This window comes from Syngnathus floridae, chromosome 20 (genome assembly GCF_059516105.1).
Source record: "Syngnathus floridae isolate MCC-2025c chromosome 20, RoL_Sflo_1.0, whole genome shotgun sequence".
NCBI lineage: Eukaryota > Metazoa > Chordata > Actinopteri > Syngnathiformes > Syngnathidae > Syngnathus > Syngnathus floridae.
Genome location: NC_142432.1, coordinates 5,185,650 through 5,205,370, shown reverse-complemented (window position 1 = coordinate 5,205,370; position 19,721 = coordinate 5,185,650). Strand labels below are relative to the sequence as shown.

Here is a 19,721-nt window from a genome sequence, read left to right as displayed (position 1 = left end):
TCTGCAAAAACTGTGCAAATAAATATGTGTAAATATAAATTGTGTTCATTATTTCACCTTGCACAAGCACAAAATAAACCACCAAATTTTATTAATCCAGCTACGTCTTCCAACACAACACACACAAATCATAATTTCATCATAATCGGCCAAACTAATTTATAATCATGATATCATCTCGGCACGCCTACAAAAACGGATCGAGTACAACAGCCAAGACAAGACACTCTCTAAAGTGACTGACTGCATCGAGTACTTTTGAAGACAGAACTTGATGATGGTCATCAAATAAATAATAATATTGTGCGTATTTACAGCAAGTACATGCTGCCGCTCACGACAAGCATTGGCGGCATGAAGCGACAATCCAAGCTCGGCGTTGCGTTCTTCCTGTCAATTTCTATGCACCGTGAAAGTCAGAACATTAGGAACACATCTATAAAGATATCGAAATATAGAAGAAAGAGTTTGATGCATCGCAGTCGTAGACGGCCGCAAACTGCAACCGGAATAATAATGTGTTGAATTTTCGGATTATCTTTGCATCTTTGGCAAACAGTTCTAATGTTAGATGCGGTAAGATGCGTTGGCGTGCCTAATGTTCTGGCTGAATTTGATGTCCCATTGATGTGATTTAGAAATACACTGGACAACGAATGATCCGGGGAAAGGATCCGCTCTCCTTTGCATTCTGTCCATATTCAATTGATAATGAAAATGTTTTTTTTTTTCATAATATAATTCTTGTCCCATTTTTGTCCATTTAAATATATTTTGGTCTTGGATGCTAACTGAAAACAAATGACACCCAAAGCGTGTTGAAAATGACTTCTTCCCGCTCCAAACGATGACATTCAACTCTGCCAATCACGCCAGGGCCTGCGGCCGGGCTCATGACATCACTTCCTGCTAAGTCAACACTCTGCGGTGGCTGCTCCTCACGCATCAGACATGCGTCTCGATATAGGAGTGCGTGTGGGAGAGCGAGGGCGTCGACGGCGGCCCGGGCTCGGGCTCGGCCTCAGGCCCAGACTCGGCCTCGGGCCCGGACCCGGACTCGGGCTCGTCGGCCTCGTTTGGCATCTGTGAGAAGTGCTCCTGATAAGCTCGCTTCCAGTCCTGGAACTCTGCGGACGACAGCTGGGGGCGGGCCAAGAGCCTTTCAATCAGGGCTAGCTGCCCCTCTCTGTCCTACGCACAAACACAGGAGGGGAGCGCAGGTGTTTGAGTTGTGTTTTTTTTTAGGTGGTGCGGGGTGTCTGACAAAGCGTGCCATCTTCAAAACGCAGACACACGGAAAGCAAGACAGACACAAAGTTTGGGGACGTCTGATGTTTGTAAGGTGTCAGACATCCACAATCCTAGTCCAAACATGGAAGCCAGAGCCCTCCCCGACAAAAAGCCACAGATCCTGAAGCCACAAGACCGACAAGTGAAGCTCCCCCAACCATCGGAAATGCATCAGGCGGCACACGGCAGCACAGACGAGCTCGCAAAGCTGAGCACAAGTTAGAGACGCTAACATAGCACACACAAATGCACGAACAGGGTGCAAGCCAGCCGAGCAAGTTAGCTTTTATCAACTCCAAATTTATGAGTAAGAATGAACTCATAGGTTCTTTTTTTTTCATTGATGATGTAAGTGAGCCATACGGTTTCCAATGCGCGCCTAAAATTTATTTTTCACATAATAGTTTGGACGATGTGGTGCGCACCGACCTTCAGCGTGGAGCTCAAGATGCGTAGGCGGTGCAGGCGCTCGTTGAGCTGCGGGTCGGCGGCCCGCTGGAGAAAAGACTGCCTGAAGCGGGACTGGCCTTTGGCCTCGGACTCCCGTCCGAGGGGACACACGCCGCCCTGCTCGCAAGCGCGGAACAGGTCGCCCAGGGACGCCCCTTCGCTGCCAACTTGGGGCACAGATAACGTTTTTTTTGTCACAAACGGGACTTCTACGGTGAATTCATTACCCCCGTTCTACTCCCCCCCTCCCCCTTACTGTTGTGCGTGTGCTGCTCGTCCATGGCAGGAGGCACCAGCAGCGCATGTAGGTTGCTGTCGCGTGGCAGCGTGAAGCTGCGAGGTTTCCCTCCTTGCGTTGCCATAGGGATCAGCCTCTGCATCGCCACGGGCAACGGTACATTCCTCGGCGCAGGAAGCGTGTAGACGGCCCCGGCCGAGACAGGCGTCGGGCCGGCCGGGCTTGGCTCGGCGAACACGGCATCCTCTGGAAGACGGAGGAGATGAGGGTCAGGGATATTTTAGGGAAAATGGCACCTGTATGCAAATACTCGGATCCAGGTTAAAGAAGCAGATAGGTGGAGCGATGCTGGTCTCGAGGGAATCCCAGTCTTTTCGGAAGTTTCCAATGATGTTGTAAAAAGTCACGTGATTTGTTGTGGGTTACTTTTTACCAAATAACGGGGGACGTAAAAGTGGCCAGACATAGCAAGACAGTGAGTTGCTTTGTCACATTGCCCTGACTCCGCCCCAAAGTCCAAATGGCATGCAAATGATCCGGTGTTACCTAGCGGTCCCGTCTGCAGGTAGTGCAGTCCTGCTTCCGTCAGCGGTGTCTCAATTAAGTCCTGCCAGGAACGTCTCTGAGACGAGGAGGAGCGGCCAGGTGAGCCCGTCTCGCTACTGCCCCCTGCGGGACTGGAGCGGTACTGCAGAGGTGATAAGTGGAGAGTCCAAATTTTATGCTGTATAGAAGAGGAAGGGTATTCCAAAAAGTAAAAAAAATCCGTGAATTGACGAACACCTCTGCGGGGTCGCATCGGTACGCCAGGTCGCCGCTGCTGCTGCTGCCACCCGGCCTCCTGCCACCGTGCACGGCGCCGCCCCCGAGAGGGCCGGGGTGGTACTGAGGCTCGGCGGCCGTGGCCGTGGGCTCGCTGCAAAGAAAGTCCTCCTGAGACGAGCGGGACCGCGACGTCTCGGTGGACGACAATCGCGTAGTTCGGCCTTCCACGTAAGCGCTCATCTGGAAAAAAAGATAGTGGTACTTCTCATGTCTTTTTACTCTGCATTGAGTGCATTGATCGTATCTCAAATCATCAGTTCCCATTGAAATAAACAGTGTAGCCATTAATTTGTTTCAGGCGATGTTTTTACGTTGCGAATTTTCACCGATTTGGGGGTGGGGGTCAATAAATGTGGCTTCACCATATATGGGCTGTGCACAACTCACCGACGGGGGCCGCGGGTAGGTATCGTACGGAGGCGGGGGGCTGTCCTGTTTGGGGCTGGAGGTGGCGTCGTCCTCGTGCTCGCTCTCGCTCCAGTAATCTGCAAGAAAGCCACGAGGCACATTCGCAGGCTTAAGGTAGACATCCTTCTGAATTTCAAACCCAACACCGTCGCCAACACGATATATTACACCGTATGGACAAATTTATCTGCATTTGTCAGTCAAATCCTTCTAACATAAAAAGCCGAGAGATACTCGTTTGACGTATGGCATCGCCCCTCCTGCTGTCTTGCGAAGGAAATCCTATTCTCTTGCGACGACTTGACCTCTGTGTCGATTAGTGATGTCCAAATTGGGGTGAGAATTGCGACATGGCAGCATCAATCAAGGCTCACCCTGCTCTTGGCGAATCCTCTCTCTCTCCGCGTAGCCCACAGCAGCCGTGTTGAGTCGACTCAGCCACCTAAGAGTCGCAAAGACAAAGGCGTTGGGGCCGAGCGTGTAGAGAACAGTGTAGATGATGTCGAGAACATATCGTGTTTGCAAACATCTGAGAGCGGGTGGATGGAAAATTGTGGAGGGAGATGGGTTTGGTGACCTGTTCATGTCGTCCACGCCGTCCGCCGCAAAGAAGAAGCTCTTGATCTTGGGGTGGCATGCTTTGAATGCGCTGGTGGGAAGGCACAAACACAGTAAGACACACAGACATGGACATTGGCGTATTGGCTTGTGTTCACTTACTACTTCTTTCGGCATTCACTTGCGCGATCGATTTTAAACTCTGGCAGACTGACAAAGCCCTCTGCTTTCTCATCCTGCACACAAGAGATGATTCCTAATGAGATGATGGGCAGCAAAACGAAAATATTACACCTCACAAACAGCGCTGTGTGTTTGTTTGAAACATGAGATGTTCTAAATTCGCCGCAGTCTTTTCAGGACACGTCCCGAGTGTCTCATTTGAGCAAAATGTTTAACTCGAGCGGTTCGGCGGCTGTTAAAGCCCCGGAGCGATCGTACCTCCTTGTTGATGTACCAGTAGAGGCAAGTGTCCTTCAGAACGAACCAGTACTTCTTCCATTTATGAGAAAAATAACCCTTGGCATCTCTCTTGCGCCACAACCAGCCCTCGCAGTCACCTCGGCCCAGCGCCTTGCAGGAAACGCGCCGGCGGCTCAGGCCGGCCAAACTTCGACCTGGAACAAAGAGAAATGTTCACGTGCGAATTTGCAGTAGGTGCATTTCTGGGTTTGACAAAATCACTGCACTGCAGTAGGCCAGGGTGTGTTTCATAGCTCCGGGGAGGGGAGGGCTGCTTTTCTTTCACCGTAAGAATTGAGAAACATTTTTCACAGCGGACTTACTCATTAGGGCCTGCAGCGGCCAGGGAACCAGTCATCCATTTATTTCAGAGCAAAGAGCAGATTGCAATAGTGCTGAAAATAGGCAAAACTAACTTGGAATGAGTTTACAGTGCATAACGTAAACTCGAGAGCCACGACAGAAGGTTTACAAGCCATTGAAATCCAACAAGGGACACGCAACAGCTTTACAGAGACAACAATGCTCATTTTTAAGTATTATTTTAATGGCATGTTTATTATTTTGCTTGAAGAAAAGCACAACGTCAGCCTATTTAATTCAGGTTATGTGCTCCAGGTTGCGGCCACAGAAAAGAAAGTCTGAATAACATTTCATTGCCTACTTAGTGGAAGAAGGGCTTAGATTTGATCATGTTCATTTGCAAGCTTTTGTCACAGTTTTGTAAACAAACACACTCTGCTGAAACATGCGGATGGAGCTTTGAGCAGATGGTGAAACCAACCAAAAGGCCAGCGGGAACCCAAGGAAGAAAAAGTGACAGTAATAATAATGCATTCTGTTAAAAATAATAAAATGCATTTCAAAATCATGTTTTAGCGGGAGAAACATGAAATAGACATATGAAAATACAAGGAGGATATGTTGTGGAGAAAATGCCAAATAAATTGAATAATTAACAAATTTATTTAAAATAACTAATTCCTTGAAACTCACGATTTAATTGTATCAAATATGCGTTAGAATGTTTTCATGTTTTTCAAACACAAGCTAAAATTCGGGATTATCGTTTCCATCATTATTACTCACTACTATTTTTTCGTTTTTTATATAGGGTCTACTAATGGCAGTAATTTTAGCCAATCAAATTTGAGCATATCAAGATGGGGCGGGAGAACAGGTGTTCGGTGACGTCACTACTTCCCTGTCCTTTGATTGGACAGTTGGACACTTTATCGAGTGCAGCTAACCATTAGCTAATCGCTAGCTTAGTTTTCGTAAATTGGTTCTCTTTTTTTCCCCCTTCCCCAGTATTAATTCCTTTATTCGTCAGCCTTTTGTCAGCTAACCATTAGCTAATCCATAGCTTAGTTCTCGTACGTGTTTCTTCTCGGTTTTCCCCAGTATTAATTCCTTTTTTTTGTCGGCCTTTTTTTACAAGGACGTCTGAGTATATATATTACACAACAAAAGGACTCACAAATAACTCCACAGGAGTAAAGGTGGAAAACGAAAAATGAGCTGTATTCTACAGTTGTGGTGAGTTTGATGTATTTTTATGTAAGCCTTCTTGTTGTTGCTTTTGTCATGTAATGAATAGCACTAATTCGTGCAGTATAATGTGTAATGTAGTTCTTTCTGTATATTGTTGGCTGCACGTGACACATTCTGTTGGCGTGAGGAAGTGGGTATCAGATCTTGTGCATTTGCAACGATATAATTGACACATTCAGAGGTGTATTCATTCCATACAGTGATTGCCAACCAATGTGATGTGCGAGACCTTCAAAAAAAAAAATCACCCAATTTCACTGTAACAGTATTGCATTTGCGTTTATCTTTGCATGCTAGAGATATATAGTGACAGGGGGAAGAATTAGTAAAATATGTGCTTTGGGTTAATTAAGATTGGGAAATGCTGATTTGGTTATCTCCTTTATTGGTGCCAAACTGTCGTTAAATTGGCAATGTTTTGCCATCATTTGCTTGCGTTTGATTTACACATTTATATCTCACGTCTGTTGGGAAGCTGTGAAAGATTTTTGGTGTGTCATTTGGTTATTAGGGAGTGACAGGCATCCCGACGCAGGCGTCCGCTGCCAAACGTCAACTCGCTGGCAGGGTTGCTCATCGAGCGCCGGTGACGGCTGCGTTAACGTCAGCAGAGAATGACAAATGCTCGCTCCATGTTTCACTCCACTCCTTTTAATTCATGTGAGACGAAAGCGGCAAAGTGGTTGCTTGACGGAAGATGAAAAAAGCCAACAGCTCGCTTCCTGGCTTACCTTTATTCTTCCTGCGTGTCTTTTTATGCAGCGAGGAGGCCTGTTGATACGTCTGTCAGAGAAACAGAAGAAAAAGGGAGAGACTGAGAGGGTTAAACAGGCTGTCAGGCTGTTGAACGTCTCGCCGACCTTTCTGGTTCCAAAGCAGCTTGGCTAGTAAATGTGGTAGATATCAAGGAATCCAGAGGAGAAGATGATACCGGCCTTATTTCAAGGTATCAAGTCTCAAATGGCGAGATCGATCACTGATACTTCAAAAAAGTCTGACCTTGAAAGTCTGTCTTGCCAATAGTTGGTGCTACACTGCTGCTATGCGACATTATCTGTCATTATGCTAATTAGATTTTTTGTATGATAAATACCAATGGTATCGATACTGGAGAGTACTCAATAGTGGTGTCAGTCTGAAAAAAAGTGGTATAAGGACTTGCATGGTAAATGGAGGCGGGGTCTCTGGGTGGCGACTCTCTCTGATTGGCTTGGAGAATGTAGTGGGAGGGACTCTGACTGTGGTGGCTCCGCCGCTTGGCGCGCCCGGCCGTGTCATCGCTCCGCTTGCCCGGACGGGCCGTGTGGCAGGCGTAGACGTCGGGCGCGGTCCGCTCTCGCGCCCCGCCACCCGTCAGGCCCACGTAACGCAGCAGCGATGCCTCTGTGGAAACGGGAAGAACCATTGCAGCGCCTTTCGGGGGCACTTGGTTTATTTTGAGGAGGCTCTTCTTGGTCCCAAATGGACGGAATGACGCTCGTGTGGAAAATGGGCCAAATGATGACGCGTGTATGTTTGCAGGTTCTCGTCCAAGGCTACCGCCGGGATACCTGCCGTGGCCTGGTTGCTAGGCAACGAGCGAGCGGCCAAGAGAAGCGACAAGAGCTGTCGGCGTTGTCGTGGCAACAGTGCGAGTGATTCGTGTGGAGGTCAGGAAGAATCGTCTTTTTCTTCCCCTCCTTTCCTCTTTAGTTTTCTGTCTGCTAGGACGGATAATATTTTTATCCATGCAGCCGGCAGCCAGCCTGTCTTTGATTTTTTTTTTTCTTTTTTTTTTTGCGCCATCTCCTGTCCTCTCACCCTCTTGTGGCTTACGCAAATCACACAGGGAATTAGAGAACATGAAGGTGTACTGATCTCCAACTGGTTGATTTCACCAAAGCTCGCGGTTTCTGCCCAAGTAGCAGAGAAAACTAGCGCGGATGCTGACTTTAATGCTAATATTTGCTGGCTTTTCATGGCCAAATCTAGATTTTTTTTCTCAGATCTATAACAGCGCCTGTGAACAGGTACCGTGATGCAAAATCTTTGTTCTACGTAGTACACATGAACGTACTCTGCTCAAGTGCGAGGCGTTGGCGTGTCTCCCCCTCACGAGCGTCACGACCAACCATACTTGACGAATATATGCGTCAGTGGCAATAGAGGGTTGGATTCTGGTTGATGAAGAAGAATGTTAAGTGCCAAACGGTTTGCTACATCCGCTGATCTTCGAATCGTGTCTTGTGACGGGAGCCTATGACAGGCCGGTGCGCTAACACCGACTCACCTCTGCGGCTTTCTCGGTGAAATTCGGCGGGGTCTTCATAGTCGCCCCCCCAGTTGCACTCTGCAGGCATGGAAATGGGCCTGAGCCTGCCTGCAAGCGGCCACAAGTGGCAAGTGAGAGCCTCACTCTGCCCATCGTTTCTGTCCAGTGGCTCGATTCGGGAGAATGAGAACGAAGGCGCCGCCGCAGCGATCCGATTGATAAGCGCGTACCGTATGTCGGCGCGGTGCAGTAAAGCGGCTCGTCCTCTTCTCGCCGCCGGGATTCTTGATCCAGGAAGGAGTTGGGCGAATCTGATCGTTTGGCCGCGCTGCTGTGGCCGCGAGATGCCTCGTCCGAGGCGACCGTCTCGTCTCTGAGTTAAAGGAAACACACAGAGGTTTTTGAATGATCGAACGTTGCCGTTACCTAAAGTCTTCCTCGGCAGACCTGGGCGCGTAAGGCTCCGCGGGCGGAGGCGGAATGTAAAGTTCCCGGAGGGCGGAGGTCTTGGTGGGGGTCCCCGATGGTGTGGCTGAGCCGCTGCCCGGGCTTCCGGTCGGCTGGAAAATGGGAAATACGGAGCCGTTGAAAATTGATCAACAAGTTCCGAAAAGGCAAGATGACCGTTTTTCACGGACATTTCCAGAAAAGTTACACACGGTTCAGGCAAAACCGCCTCTATGTCTATAATTGAAACGGATGGCGGCTTATCAGTGTAACCCGTTCCCTCTGGTCTGATTCGTTGGGCAAACAAAACCGGCGCTCTGTCCTAATTACACACTTAAGCCGAGGCCCGCGAGGCACCAAAGTGGGTCAGCGGGTTTTTTTCATTTTCATCAAGTCTATAATAGGTAGCGACCCACCTGTAGGGCCAGTGGCTTCCAGCGCATGTTTTTGAGCAGCGCCGGGGCGGAGCCCAGCGTGCTCTGCGGCCGCTTCTTCAGCGTTAGCGACACCGAGCCCTTGTCGGCCCGCAGCGAGCCCACCAGGTTGCGCAGCTGCCAGCCCACCTGCAGAGAGATGCGGGCGGCTGGGCGTCAGGCAGTCTTGCCAGTCGTGATGATTGCAGGCGGAGGTGGCAGGCTAGCTCGAGAGCTTTCTTACGTAACCTGCCCCTTGTGAAATGATTTTATGTTCACCTCCAGATGTTAAAATGCGCACGTGTGCAAACCCACCACGGTCTGGTGATTAACTTGAATGACTTCATCCCCCGCGTGGATCTTCTTGCAGCGGTCAGCTGGAGACTAGAACAAACGGGAAACGCTTGAGTGCACGGCAAGCGTATTGATCGCAACCCGATATGACGTCAGCCTGGAAACGAGTTATTCGTCCGTTTGAGTGCCGCTTCTCACCCCTTCCGTGGTCCCCGTGATGACATGGAGCCCGTCGTAGGTTGACTTGATGTACATCCCCTGGTGGCGAACACATTGCTTTTGGAATAGAGCAATTCGTCATTTGCCCCCGCTCGATCGAAGCGGCATGTTTACCAGGCCTTCGGAGGCTTTGACGTTGGCGAGGCGGACCAGCTCCAGATGGGCCGACTGAGACGCAGGCGGGTCCGACGACACGCGCACGATGTGCTCGCACACCTCGGACAGAGTCTTGCACTGGAGCGGACCGAACGAGAGGTGAGAACACTTTAGAGGACCTTCAGTCGGCGACTTAAGCAAGCTCGGCAAAGCTCCGAGCTGTTGGAATAGCTCGAGACCCAAAAGCAGTTGAACATACGCAGGTGTATTAAATATGAACGCCAGATGGATGACATCATCCCTATTTGGAAAATACGTGCCGATAAGATGAGAACAAGGCGCTCAAGCGAGAGATTTTTCTGAACCGGCATTGTCAGCGCTGACTCGAATGTGAAGGCCGACTCACCACGTGCAGGATTTTATTCTCCGTCTCAAACACCGTACAGTCCTGAGGGGCACACAATCGCAGCGTCAACCACGTCTTCTCAGCTCAGCTCATCCGCACGTTTACGAACCTGCTGCACGATGGTGGTGAGCTCCAGACAGAGCTGGATGACGTTATTTCGCGTTACCGAGTAGTCGGCCACCGCGGCGAATGGAGACCTGCAGAGAAACGAAAGAAGCTCATGGTTGACGGGACGTCCGATTGGGGGGGCAGTCTGACGACTTCTAAGCAAATAGCCCAAACGATGTAAATGGCGCCCACCGGTAAAGCTTGGTAGCCGCCTATAAGATCTCGCTCTCACCTGTCCAGCCAGGCCAGCAGGCTCTTGGCGGCGGCGATCAGGTCAACCACAGAGGTCAGCAGGTCGTTAGGGAGCCGTCGCGACGTCCTGCTCTCCGATTGGCTGCCGCGACGGCGGCCCGAAATGAAGTTCTGCAGGTTTTTGGCCGAGGCGCCCAGCTTGTGCGCCAGCGTCCTAACGCTCTCCGTCTCCAGGCCAGAGTTCTGCGTGATACGCCAAGGTGACCCGTGTTGTATTCTTCTGTCATAAATCATCGGACACCTTACCAGCGCACAGAGCAGGTCGACGGCCTCCAGTATGAGCTCCTGGTGTCCGATGCGGGACACTCCCAGGTCCTCCAGTTCGGCGTGGCTGATCCTCAGCAGCCTCTCGCCGCACACGCCGCCATGTTCAAACATGCACACGTACTGCTGCAGGCAGTCATCCAAGCCTGCAACGTTGCTAATATTAGCTCTTCTACGTAGAGGAGAAAGAACCCACGCATCTGGTTATTTATATATTGTCTGTCTACGTGTGCCACTGCACCGTTTGTGTTGAATCTGTTGCTTGCGGACTTGTTACCAAACTTAAAGGTTGTGAAAAGTTGGTCCAAAACAACAAAGGTCAAGCAGCTTTTTGTTGGAGCACTTGCCAACGTGGTGTCTTATGTGATTTCAGGTGCATTTGTGCTCTCTGGCGAAGAAAACGTGCCCACGGAGCTTCTGCGCCCGCCTGCCGAAACGACGAATATATCCATCCTCTGACCTACGAATAAACACGCCTGTTGGAGGGCAAGTACCCACACACACTCGTTCACGTACGCACACGCGGTCCTTCAGTGAAGGCACGAGCATTGATTTCCCCTGCTGCTCCAAGCCCCAGCTCCATAACTCACTCATCAGTCACAAGCCCTCCAAGCCACATGCAAACACAAGGGAGGAAAGAATGAGTAAGGAAGTTCTTCAAGCGGCTGTTAAATTGCAGCCCCCCTCACACACACACACACACACACACACACACACACACACACACACACACACACTCTTGCGTCCCCATGGACAACTCCATCCTAAATGAAAATACAAATCCTTCCTCATTCATCGGGTTGCAGGCACAGCCGCAATATATCGAGACCATAAAAAAAAAAGTCTTATTTACAGGCAGTTCCCTAGAGTGTTTAAAAGTGTCCCGCTGAACACCAGACAAATTATCCAATAAAAATGCACACTTGTACAGCATGTACAGTTTCAAGATGGCCACCATTCGGCCAGCCCACCTGCATGGCCAGCCTTTTGCAGGACTTAAGGCAAAGGTGGGAGATTTCATATTTGCCTACGGAACACGGTGAGCATGCGCCACGGAAAAAATGCATGATTCAGATCTGACTCACGCACTCCACTCCCACGGATGCACACTTTGCACAAGAGCAGGCCAGCCAAACTCCCACACGCGTGCACGCACACGCGCAGCAACTCCTTGAACGTTTAAAAGGTGGACAGTACCACCTTGTGATATGAAAGTTTAATAGGGGGCAAAGCTGCAAGCGCAGCAGGACGGTATCGAGAGTTTTTGACAAGTTGCTAAACCCATTAGCGACTCGTCAGCTGATGCAACACTTCCATACAGCACAAAATTGCGCCTTTTGTGCTCTTGACACAATCGTCACACAAAAAACACACATAGTGTCTCCCGTCCCCCCGTGTTGCAGACACACCCAAGAGGCCCGACATGGATCAAATAGCAGAAGAAGGCACGGCACACGCGTGTTCTGGAGCGCGTTGTATGCACGCCCCGCCGGTGGCCTTCTGTTCTGTTGGGTTCGGGCAGCCGTTGCTCTCGTCAGCTGTTGAGCACAGACGCTCGGAGACCAACAACTCGCCATACGCCCACATGCCGAGCACACACACACACACACACACACACCATATGCACATGAGCAAGCGGGTCCCTCGCGGAACAAAGTGGCAATGTCCCTCACGATGACTGCTTGCACGTCACCGAGTGAGGCATCCTTGACCTGATTTTTAGCCATCAATATTCGACGTCTTGGCTCTGTTATTAGTTCGACATGGAGGTCTGCTGTTTGCTAAACAAGCCGTAGCCTTTGCCAGTAATGGAGCAAGTATCATTTAAAAGAGTGCACACATCATCAAACAAGTCCTGTCTGACTCCGCTCCGATATGAAAAATAAGAGAAAGGAATTTAGAAGCCTTTTTTGCACTCTTCAAGTTTAATATCACAATCGAGTGATTTACTTTACGACTGCAACTTTTTGATTCACTAGCTTGATTCATAGCGCTTGGCTAACATGCCTGACGTTGTGGATTTAGGAGTCTCCTTTTGTTGCGTTCGTTCAGTCGGCTCTCCAAATTCCGTGTTCTTTTCAGCAACAGGTCGACTCGAAGACAGTTTTGTGGTGCCAGCGTGCCTGCGGCTGACGGTGGCTGAATTATGCACGGTCGCAAGCTGTCATCTACTGTGAAATGAGAGTCGAGGAAGCTTTGTTCTCTCAAAAAAGCCGCTAGCAAAAAAAAAAAAAAGTCTGGCCTTCTGCCATTCACTGCTTCATCACGGCTTGATATTGCTTTAAGCTACGTCGTGATATAGCGGGACTGTGCGAGACCGATATTGGCGCCATGGGTCGTGACTCGTGTTGCTGAAGTAACATCGGCCGCGATGCTTAGCGCACATGTACGGAACAGACTTTGCACACGAAGCTTTGAACGATGTGCGCAAATGAACGACAGCTGACGTTGCCTTCTGACACGACATGCGCATCTGGACCCCTCCACATGATCTGCGGACCCTCTATACTTCAAATATTACCATTGTAATCGGCACGAGTGAGAATCTCCCAAAAGGTGCGCTAGCCGATGTTGCGAAGGCTAAACGAGCGGCGATTCTCAATGTACCTTTCATCCAGTCCACCACCTGGCTGGCCGTCCACTTGCTGACCGGCTCCATCACCAGCGCCATTGGGTCAACTTTGCGCCTTCACCCCCGTCCTGTCTCCCCCCCCCTCCCAAAAGGAAAAAAAATCGTGCACCTCCTGTTTCCCCCTCCACCAGGTAACTCCCCTCCTCTAGTCCGCTCTGCTCCCGTTAGCGCAGCGGCGCGCGTGGCGTCAGGCTGCGGCCGTCTGCCGATGCCGGGCTACATTCCTGAGCTGCTGTGCGCGCCCGCGTCGTGGCTCCTCTCCTGGCAACGGGAGACGGCGAGATGAGGCGCGTGCGTGTGTGCGGAGGTGTGTGCGCGAGAGCGGCATCGAGAAGTCACACGCATTCTCTCTCTCTTTTTGGCTGCGCACGCGCCTGGTGGGTGGTTCCTCGCTCACGCACATGATGACTGTGAGGCAACGTAGCGAGGCAGATCGGGCGGAGGGAAGATGTCATCCTCCAGAGGTCTTCGCTGTGCGAGGGAGGGAAACACCACCTTCAGCTGCCTTGTGTGGGAACCATAACGAATCCTCAGCTGACCTCCTCCTCGTTCTCCCTCCAGGGTGCAGAGGCGAGTCGCAACTCCCGCTCCCCCCCCCTCCCACTTGCACTTTCTCCATGGGGAACTCCCATGAAGGTATTTGCAACGTCCCCTTTCATGCTTGCCGCATCATGATGATGACTGCATCAAGAATAGCAGCAATGAGCAACAGCGACTGCCCCCCCCCTTATGCTTACCCTACCAAAAAAGCCTGAAAACGCCGCAAACACTACTTTTGTCTAAATGACACTCCCCAACCGACTTTAGCAAAAGCGTGCTCTTCCAATCAAACATAATTTTCAGTTTTAATGAGAGTCTTGATCAGTCGTCTCAAGGGACTGCGATGACGTCACGTCCTGCAGGTTGTCGCTTCTCTTTTCTCCTTCCTCATTCGCATCAAAGACTCGATCCTTTGAATCTTTACAAACAAGTGGAAATGGATTGTGAACCTTCGAGGCCTTTTCCTCACAGTTTGCGTAACTCTTTATTTCATTATTCTGAAATACCATGCTTTATTTTGAAAATGTTATCGGGATGTCACGCGTTATCTCTTCTTTGATTGAATCGTCATTACTTTTTTTGTCAAAGCTGACCGACTGACTTTGGAAGTTTTTTATAGAAACCTTTTTTGAAGTCTTTTTTTTTTTACTGTGGAGAATTTGCTGATGGAAGACCGCCATTGGTTGAGAGCAGGCCAAAGTGTCCTATGGTGTTGGTGGTGAATCTCAATCAAGGCGTGGCACACTTTGACTCAAATTAATCTGAGAGCCGTGATTGTGAGTAAAATCGTATGCAGTTCCGCTTTTATTTCCATTTGGTATGAAACCTAACATAACAGAGAGCAACTTCCTCCTTTCGTTCTGACTGTGCAACCCTGGATATTCCGCACGAAACTTTCTCAGCCCTTGTGAGCCATTGAAGAGACCACACGCTCTCACTTCCTCGCACGTGACAGTGAAGAACAGGATTCCCACACTTAGAAACACAACTTTGACATTTGTGGCACAGACTGCTTTACGAGCTGCTCGGAAAGTGTGGAAGAGCCTTGATGAGCCTCCATCCGTGGCGTCCTTCTCTTCTTGATTTTGAAGGTTACTTTTCATATTGTTCTTCAAATATGTCCCGTTCTGAATGGACCTAATTTATACTTTTGGAACAACGAGCTAGAGCGACTTCTCGGACGATGGATGATGGTAATGACCCCAGAAGTGGACGGTTCTCGTGGTTGAGCTTTTGTTTCGTTTTCTCTCTGAGCGCCAACTGTTGCGCCGGATACGTACTGAAGGACTGTAAAATAAGCTACGACAACGCCATCTGCTCGAGCAGCAAGCTACGAGCCGTCCCCCGCGACATCCCGGCATGGATCAAAACCTTTGACTTGGCCGGGAATAAAATCTCCAAGCTCCGAGCAGGTGATTTCCTCAATTACACGCTCCTGACGCAGTTAGACCTGAAGCGCAATAACGTTTCACAGATCGAAAAAGGCACCTTTGCCAACCTGCGCTTGCTGCAAAAGTTAAATCTGAATAATAACCGTCTGGCACATCTAGGAGATGTGTTTGAGGGTTTGAGCAACCTGAGCGAGCTGAGACTAACGAGCAACGTCATAAGAACTGTGGCCCCTTCCTCCTTCAAGCCCCTGACAAACTTGACAGTCTTGGACTTGTCATTCAACAAACTGCGGCGCTTGACTCAGGTCCACTACGCAATACAGCATCTACCCAATCTGAAGTATCTCATCCTCAAAAAAATCGACGTCACCATTTTCCAGTCCTGGCAACTGACCAACAACACCGTGGGCTTCGCGTACCTCGATCTGTCTCAGAACCGTATCGACGTCTTTGCCGTCAGCGCCAACGTTTTCCAAAACCTGACTTGGCTGAACTTGGGGGGTTCTCCGAGAACGCACAAGTTGTCGTGGGAGATTGGCCGAGGGCCTCTTCTCGGACGGCTGACCTCGCTCGATATCGGCGGGCTTCACTTGACGCAGAAGGACGCCGGGGTGCTTTTCCAGAGCGTCAACTTCTCGCTGAGCACTCTACGGATGAACGCCATGAAATCCAACCTCAGGCAGCTGCTGGACGTGTCCTGCACCATCCCGACACTGACTCAGTTGCAACTCAGACGCAACAAGCTTCGGCTGCTTGATGGCGGTCTGCTTCGGCTCTGCTCCAACGTCACCGAGTTGGATTTGGCCGACAATTGTATGAAAGACGTTCTCAACGGCTCCTTTGGAGCCCTAAAAGATCTGAAGAGGTTGACTCTCAGTCAGAACAGTCTCTCCTCAGTCCCGCCCGCCGTTAGGAATCTGTCCAGACTTCTAGAACTGGACCTGAGCTTCAATAACATCAGCACGCTCACTTGCGAAGACTTCGCCGATCTCGGCAATCTCCGAATCCTCGGCCTTTATCAGAACGGCATATCGACCCTCCACCAGTGCGTCTTCAAAGGTCTGGCCAAGCTTGAGGTCCTCAAATTGCAGACCAATCGAATCACTCAACTGGCCAGTGCATTTAAAAGATACTTACCGAATCTTAGACAGCTGAAACTAGATAATAATACAATCAAGGTTATCGAAATGGGAGCATTTGAAGGCTTGCGATCGCTCCAGAAATTATCGTTGCAGAAAAATCGACTGACAAAGCTTGAGAACGGCTCTTTCGTGGGCCTGACGATGCTCACCGACCTTTTGCTGCAATCCAACGAGATCCAACAGATAACCGCGGGCGTTTTCAATGATCTGACCAATTTAAGACGGTTATATCTGTTGGACAATCGCATCAAGTACAAGAGCAGTTTGCCGTTGCCGGCGGCGCCGTTCTCTGGGCTTTCTCGCCTGGAGTCCTTGGCCATGGCGGGCCAACATAGCAGAGGCAGGTCCCAACTGCCCCGCAACTTTCTGCAGGGTTTGACCAACCTTCAGATTTTCGACACGAGAAACGTCCTCCTCGCTTCCTTGCACCAAGACACGTTCAAGCACACACCTGAGCTTCAGAAGCTTGACATCAGCGCAAATGAGTTAATCGATATCTCCCCTAGCTTGTTTGAGCCCATCCGGAACCTGCGCAGCCTCTACATTTCAAGAACCGCTCTCCGGTCGCTCGATTTCCTGAAGGAGGCCAACCTTACCAAACTCGAGTTCCTCCAAGCACGAAAGAACCAGTATTCGGTCATCACCAAGGGACAGATTGACGCCCTTCCTTCCCTGGTGTATTTGGACCTTCAGGGGAACAGTTTTCTATGCGATTGCGACAACTCCCAGTTCCTGGTGTGGTTGAACAAAAGTCAAACCCAAGTCTTTGACGCCTACAACTTTGTATGCAACTACCCCCCGAACCTTAAAGGCATGAAGCTGCTGGACCTCGACATCCGATCCTGCTCGGTGGATGTAGAGTTCATCTACTTCATCTCCACCACCGTGGCCATACTCTTGTTTCAGTTGTCGTCCTTTAGCTATCACTTCCTGCGGTGGTACCTGGCCTACGCCTATCACCTCTTCCTGGCCTTGCTGCACGAGCGGAAATTCCGCGACAGACAGCCCGAGTTGCTCTACGACGCCTTCGTCTCTTACAATGCCGGCGACGAGGACTGGGTATTCAGGGTGCTGGTGCCCAAACTTGAGGAGGAGCAAGGCTGGAAGTTGTGCCTGCACCACAGAGACTTTGAGCCAGGTAGGGTTGCATTCATTGCAGTTTCACCCGTACTCCAAAGGATGTCGCCGTTGTCCTCATTTTATTTACTCTTCAGGGAAGCCCATCATGGAGAACATCACCAACGCCATCTATGCCAGCAGGAAATCCATCTGCATAATCAGTCGCAAATACTTGCAGAGCGAGTGGTGCTCCAGAGAGATTCAGGTGGCCGGGTAAGAGGAACAAGTTTTTGTGACTCAGCGTTTTTGCTACTTCTGCTAATGACCACGACACGTCAATGGCACTCTGATTAACTGTGTCCCGACAGCTTCCGCCTGTTTGATGAGCACAAGGATGTTCTCATCCTGATCTTCCTGGAGGACATTCCCATCTGGGAGCTGTCTCCTTACTACCGCATGAGGAAGCTGGTGAAAAAGCAGACCTTCCTGAGTTGGCCTCGGGCAGCCCAGTGCACCGACCTCTTCTGGGAGAAGCTCCGGCAGGCTCTGCACTCCAGAGACGATCCCGGCGGGGAACTGCTACTGCTCACCGTGACAAACGGACAGACAGACGGAATGAGGTGAAGGCTGGATTCACACAAATTCAAGAGCTTGATTTTGATTGCACGGATGATGTTTCATTTGCTCGCAAAATCAGACTGACCAGTCCTCGTTTGAAATTGAGCTTACAGATTTATTGCTGTGTTGCTAAATCAAGAAAAATGGTGCTTATGGGTGTAATGTTATAACTGTGAAATGTTTTGTTTGATCATTATTATTTTGTAATGGGGCAGTGTAATAGTGTTCCCAAAGTTTGCCAGCGAGGTGGCATTAGCTCATCGGAGCAGCAAGATTTTATTACGTCATTGCAGCGACTGAGGAATGGAACAACACGGACGTGTGTGGTACAAAAAAAGCTTCTTTAATAAATAAGCAGACAACCAAAATTGCACAATGCCAAAGACATTTGAAAAGCAAATCGTTCAATTCTCAAACGAGAAGATGTGAGATAGCTACTCTTAGATGTTTACAAAACAGAGCTTACATATGTCTTCACATCAAAAGCAGTCAAGTCCAGTTGAATCTCCAACCAAAAGCAACAAGTCCAACTTCATGCCGCTGTGGTGGTTTTGGCGGTTTCCTGAAGGGCCCCTGTGTTCTTCCTCCTACGCTCACTAAAACGGAAAACCTCAGTCAGACGCAGAAACGACTCTGAGAAAATCACGCGCGTCCTACTCACTCGATGCAGCGCATCACTCGTTGGGTCCAGCTCAAGGCGGGATTGGCGCACAAAAACCTTCCGGGGAGGTGAAGGCTGCAAAACCGGAAGAACCAGCGTGTTAATGAGCAGCCTGGAGGAGTGTCAGCTAGCTGATGGTTAACCCGCTGACGTACGAGTAAATTTCTTAAAACTGCTTCAGCAGGCCAATATTTATTTCACTTTGAACTCACATCAAAGTTTCTTGTCAGCTTGTTTGCATAATGCGTGGTCCACTTATTCCACGACAATGTCATTTGTCTCCGTAAGAGGCCCGTTTTGTCTTTGTGTTGACTCACTGCCAATGAGTGAGTCAAGACACCAGTGAACAAAAACTAGATGACGCAACTAAAGTCATCTGCACTCCCAAGCGCCCGCCTGCCACTTCCCCAAATGAAATGACGTCAATTCTGCGCGGCACCTTTGGAATCATTTGTAAACCTCAAAAAGGGAATTTGTTGCACCTCATACTTTTTACTCCATTCTTTGATTTACTTGTGGTTGTTGTTTATTCCTTTTGATCAACCTTGTATAATTTTTTTTATTGCTCTCACATAAAAATTCACCAAACATTGTCCAAACTTTGATAAATGATGTTATCTGGGTGAAGGAATGTGAGAATGGGACCTTTGAACCGAAATGGTACGATTTAAAACCGTTTTTCAGGTTCACTCAGCCCAAAAAAAAAAAAGGAAGTCGTGTTTGACAGACTCTTGAGAACTTGAGATGGACAATAGTCACCAAAATCTATTGAATGTGAGTGTTCTCATTTGTCAAGGTAACTCACATGACAGCGTTGATATCGCAGGACTTTCCCATGGACTGGTAGGTGTAACCTGACACCCGTTGGCATGGCAACTGCCCCCTGATGTACTTCAAACAGCAACTGGCTGCAAAAACAGGGTAAAAGTGGTTTTAAACATCATCTGGGATTTCGGCAGAAATAGAAGAAGGCGGTGTCTTACCCGAATGCGTGCCGGCCATGAAGCTGGTGAGGATGAGCAGCCCGCTGAGGAGAAAGATGGCGTGGCCTCGCATGCTGGTTTGTGTTGTTGCCTTGAGGGTGTTCGTTTCCAATGTGTCGGAGAAAGCAGCCGTCTTGATTTTATGTAGACTGCCGTCTGG

At 49.6% G+C, this 19,721-nt stretch overlaps 3 protein-coding genes across 6 annotated transcripts in view; 1 reads left to right on the top strand and 2 right to left on the bottom strand.

Annotated features, from left to right (window-relative positions):
* cnksr2a (connector enhancer of kinase suppressor of Ras 2a) overlaps window positions 1-13,255 on the bottom strand; it is an 18,701-nt gene extending 5,446 nt beyond the window's left edge. The window contains exons 1-24 of one of the 2 annotated variants that reach the window (XM_088363999.1): window positions 13,143-13,255; window positions 10,518-10,681; window positions 10,252-10,454; window positions 10,021-10,108; window positions 9,912-9,953; window positions 9,524-9,643; window positions 9,389-9,448; window positions 9,212-9,280; window positions 8,900-9,046; window positions 8,484-8,596; window positions 8,267-8,409; window positions 8,055-8,144; window positions 6,948-7,168; window positions 6,517-6,568; window positions 4,211-4,386; window positions 3,932-4,005; window positions 3,789-3,860; window positions 3,586-3,653; window positions 3,191-3,288; window positions 2,762-2,983; window positions 2,525-2,666; window positions 1,997-2,224; window positions 1,720-1,907; window positions 69-1,191 (exon numbers count right to left, since the gene is read on the bottom strand). In XM_088363999.1, the coding sequence (XP_088220125.1) occupies window positions 946-1,191; window positions 1,720-1,907; window positions 1,997-2,224; window positions 2,525-2,666; window positions 2,762-2,983; window positions 3,191-3,288; window positions 3,586-3,653; window positions 3,789-3,860; window positions 3,932-4,005; window positions 4,211-4,386; window positions 6,517-6,568; window positions 6,948-7,168; window positions 8,055-8,144; window positions 8,267-8,409; window positions 8,484-8,596; window positions 8,900-9,046; window positions 9,212-9,280; window positions 9,389-9,448; window positions 9,524-9,643; window positions 9,912-9,953; window positions 10,021-10,108; window positions 10,252-10,454; window positions 10,518-10,681; window positions 13,143-13,206 (3,090 nt within the window). In that variant the 5' untranslated portion in view covers window positions 13,207-13,255 and the 3' untranslated portion in view covers window positions 69-945. Of the gene's footprint in view, window positions 1-68; window positions 1,192-1,719; window positions 1,908-1,996; window positions 2,225-2,524; window positions 2,667-2,761; window positions 2,984-3,190; window positions 3,289-3,585; window positions 3,654-3,788; window positions 3,861-3,931; window positions 4,006-4,210; window positions 4,387-6,516; window positions 6,569-6,947; window positions 7,169-8,054; window positions 8,145-8,266; window positions 8,410-8,483; window positions 8,597-8,899; window positions 9,047-9,211; window positions 9,281-9,388; window positions 9,449-9,523; window positions 9,644-9,911; window positions 9,954-10,020; window positions 10,109-10,251; window positions 10,455-10,517; window positions 10,682-13,142 lie in introns of those variants that run through there. The other variant, XM_088364000.1, reaches the window with a different exon arrangement.
* On the top strand, window positions 5,456-19,171 carry tlr22 (toll-like receptor 22). 3 transcript variants are annotated; one of them, XM_088364005.1, is made up of 5 exons: window positions 5,456-5,770; window positions 10,909-14,483; window positions 14,610-17,378; window positions 17,455-17,572; window positions 17,668-19,171. In XM_088364005.1, exons 3-5 carry the CDS (start codon window positions 14,891-14,893, stop codon window positions 17,921-17,923), a joined length of 2,862 nt encoding a protein of 953 aa, XP_088220131.1. In that variant the 5' UTR covers window positions 5,456-5,770; window positions 10,909-14,483; window positions 14,610-14,890; the 3' UTR covers window positions 17,924-19,171. The 3 variants fall into 3 exon arrangements, with proteins under 3 accessions (XP_088220131.1, XP_088220129.1, XP_088220130.1); XM_088364003.1 differs by adding an exon at window positions 7,307-7,434 and having other exon boundaries at window positions 10,909-17,378; XM_088364004.1 differs by lacking the exon at window positions 5,456-5,770 and having other exon boundaries at window positions 10,894-17,378.
* On the bottom strand, window positions 18,240-19,721 carry ccl20b (chemokine (C-C motif) ligand 20b). Its single transcript, XM_088364014.1, has 4 exons — window positions 19,562-19,721; window positions 19,384-19,486; window positions 18,579-18,653; window positions 18,240-18,513 (listed from the first exon to the last, which is right to left on the bottom strand). Exons 1-4 carry the CDS (start codon window positions 19,632-19,634, stop codon window positions 18,450-18,452), a joined length of 315 nt encoding a protein of 104 aa, XP_088220140.1. The 5' UTR covers window positions 19,635-19,721; the 3' UTR covers window positions 18,240-18,449.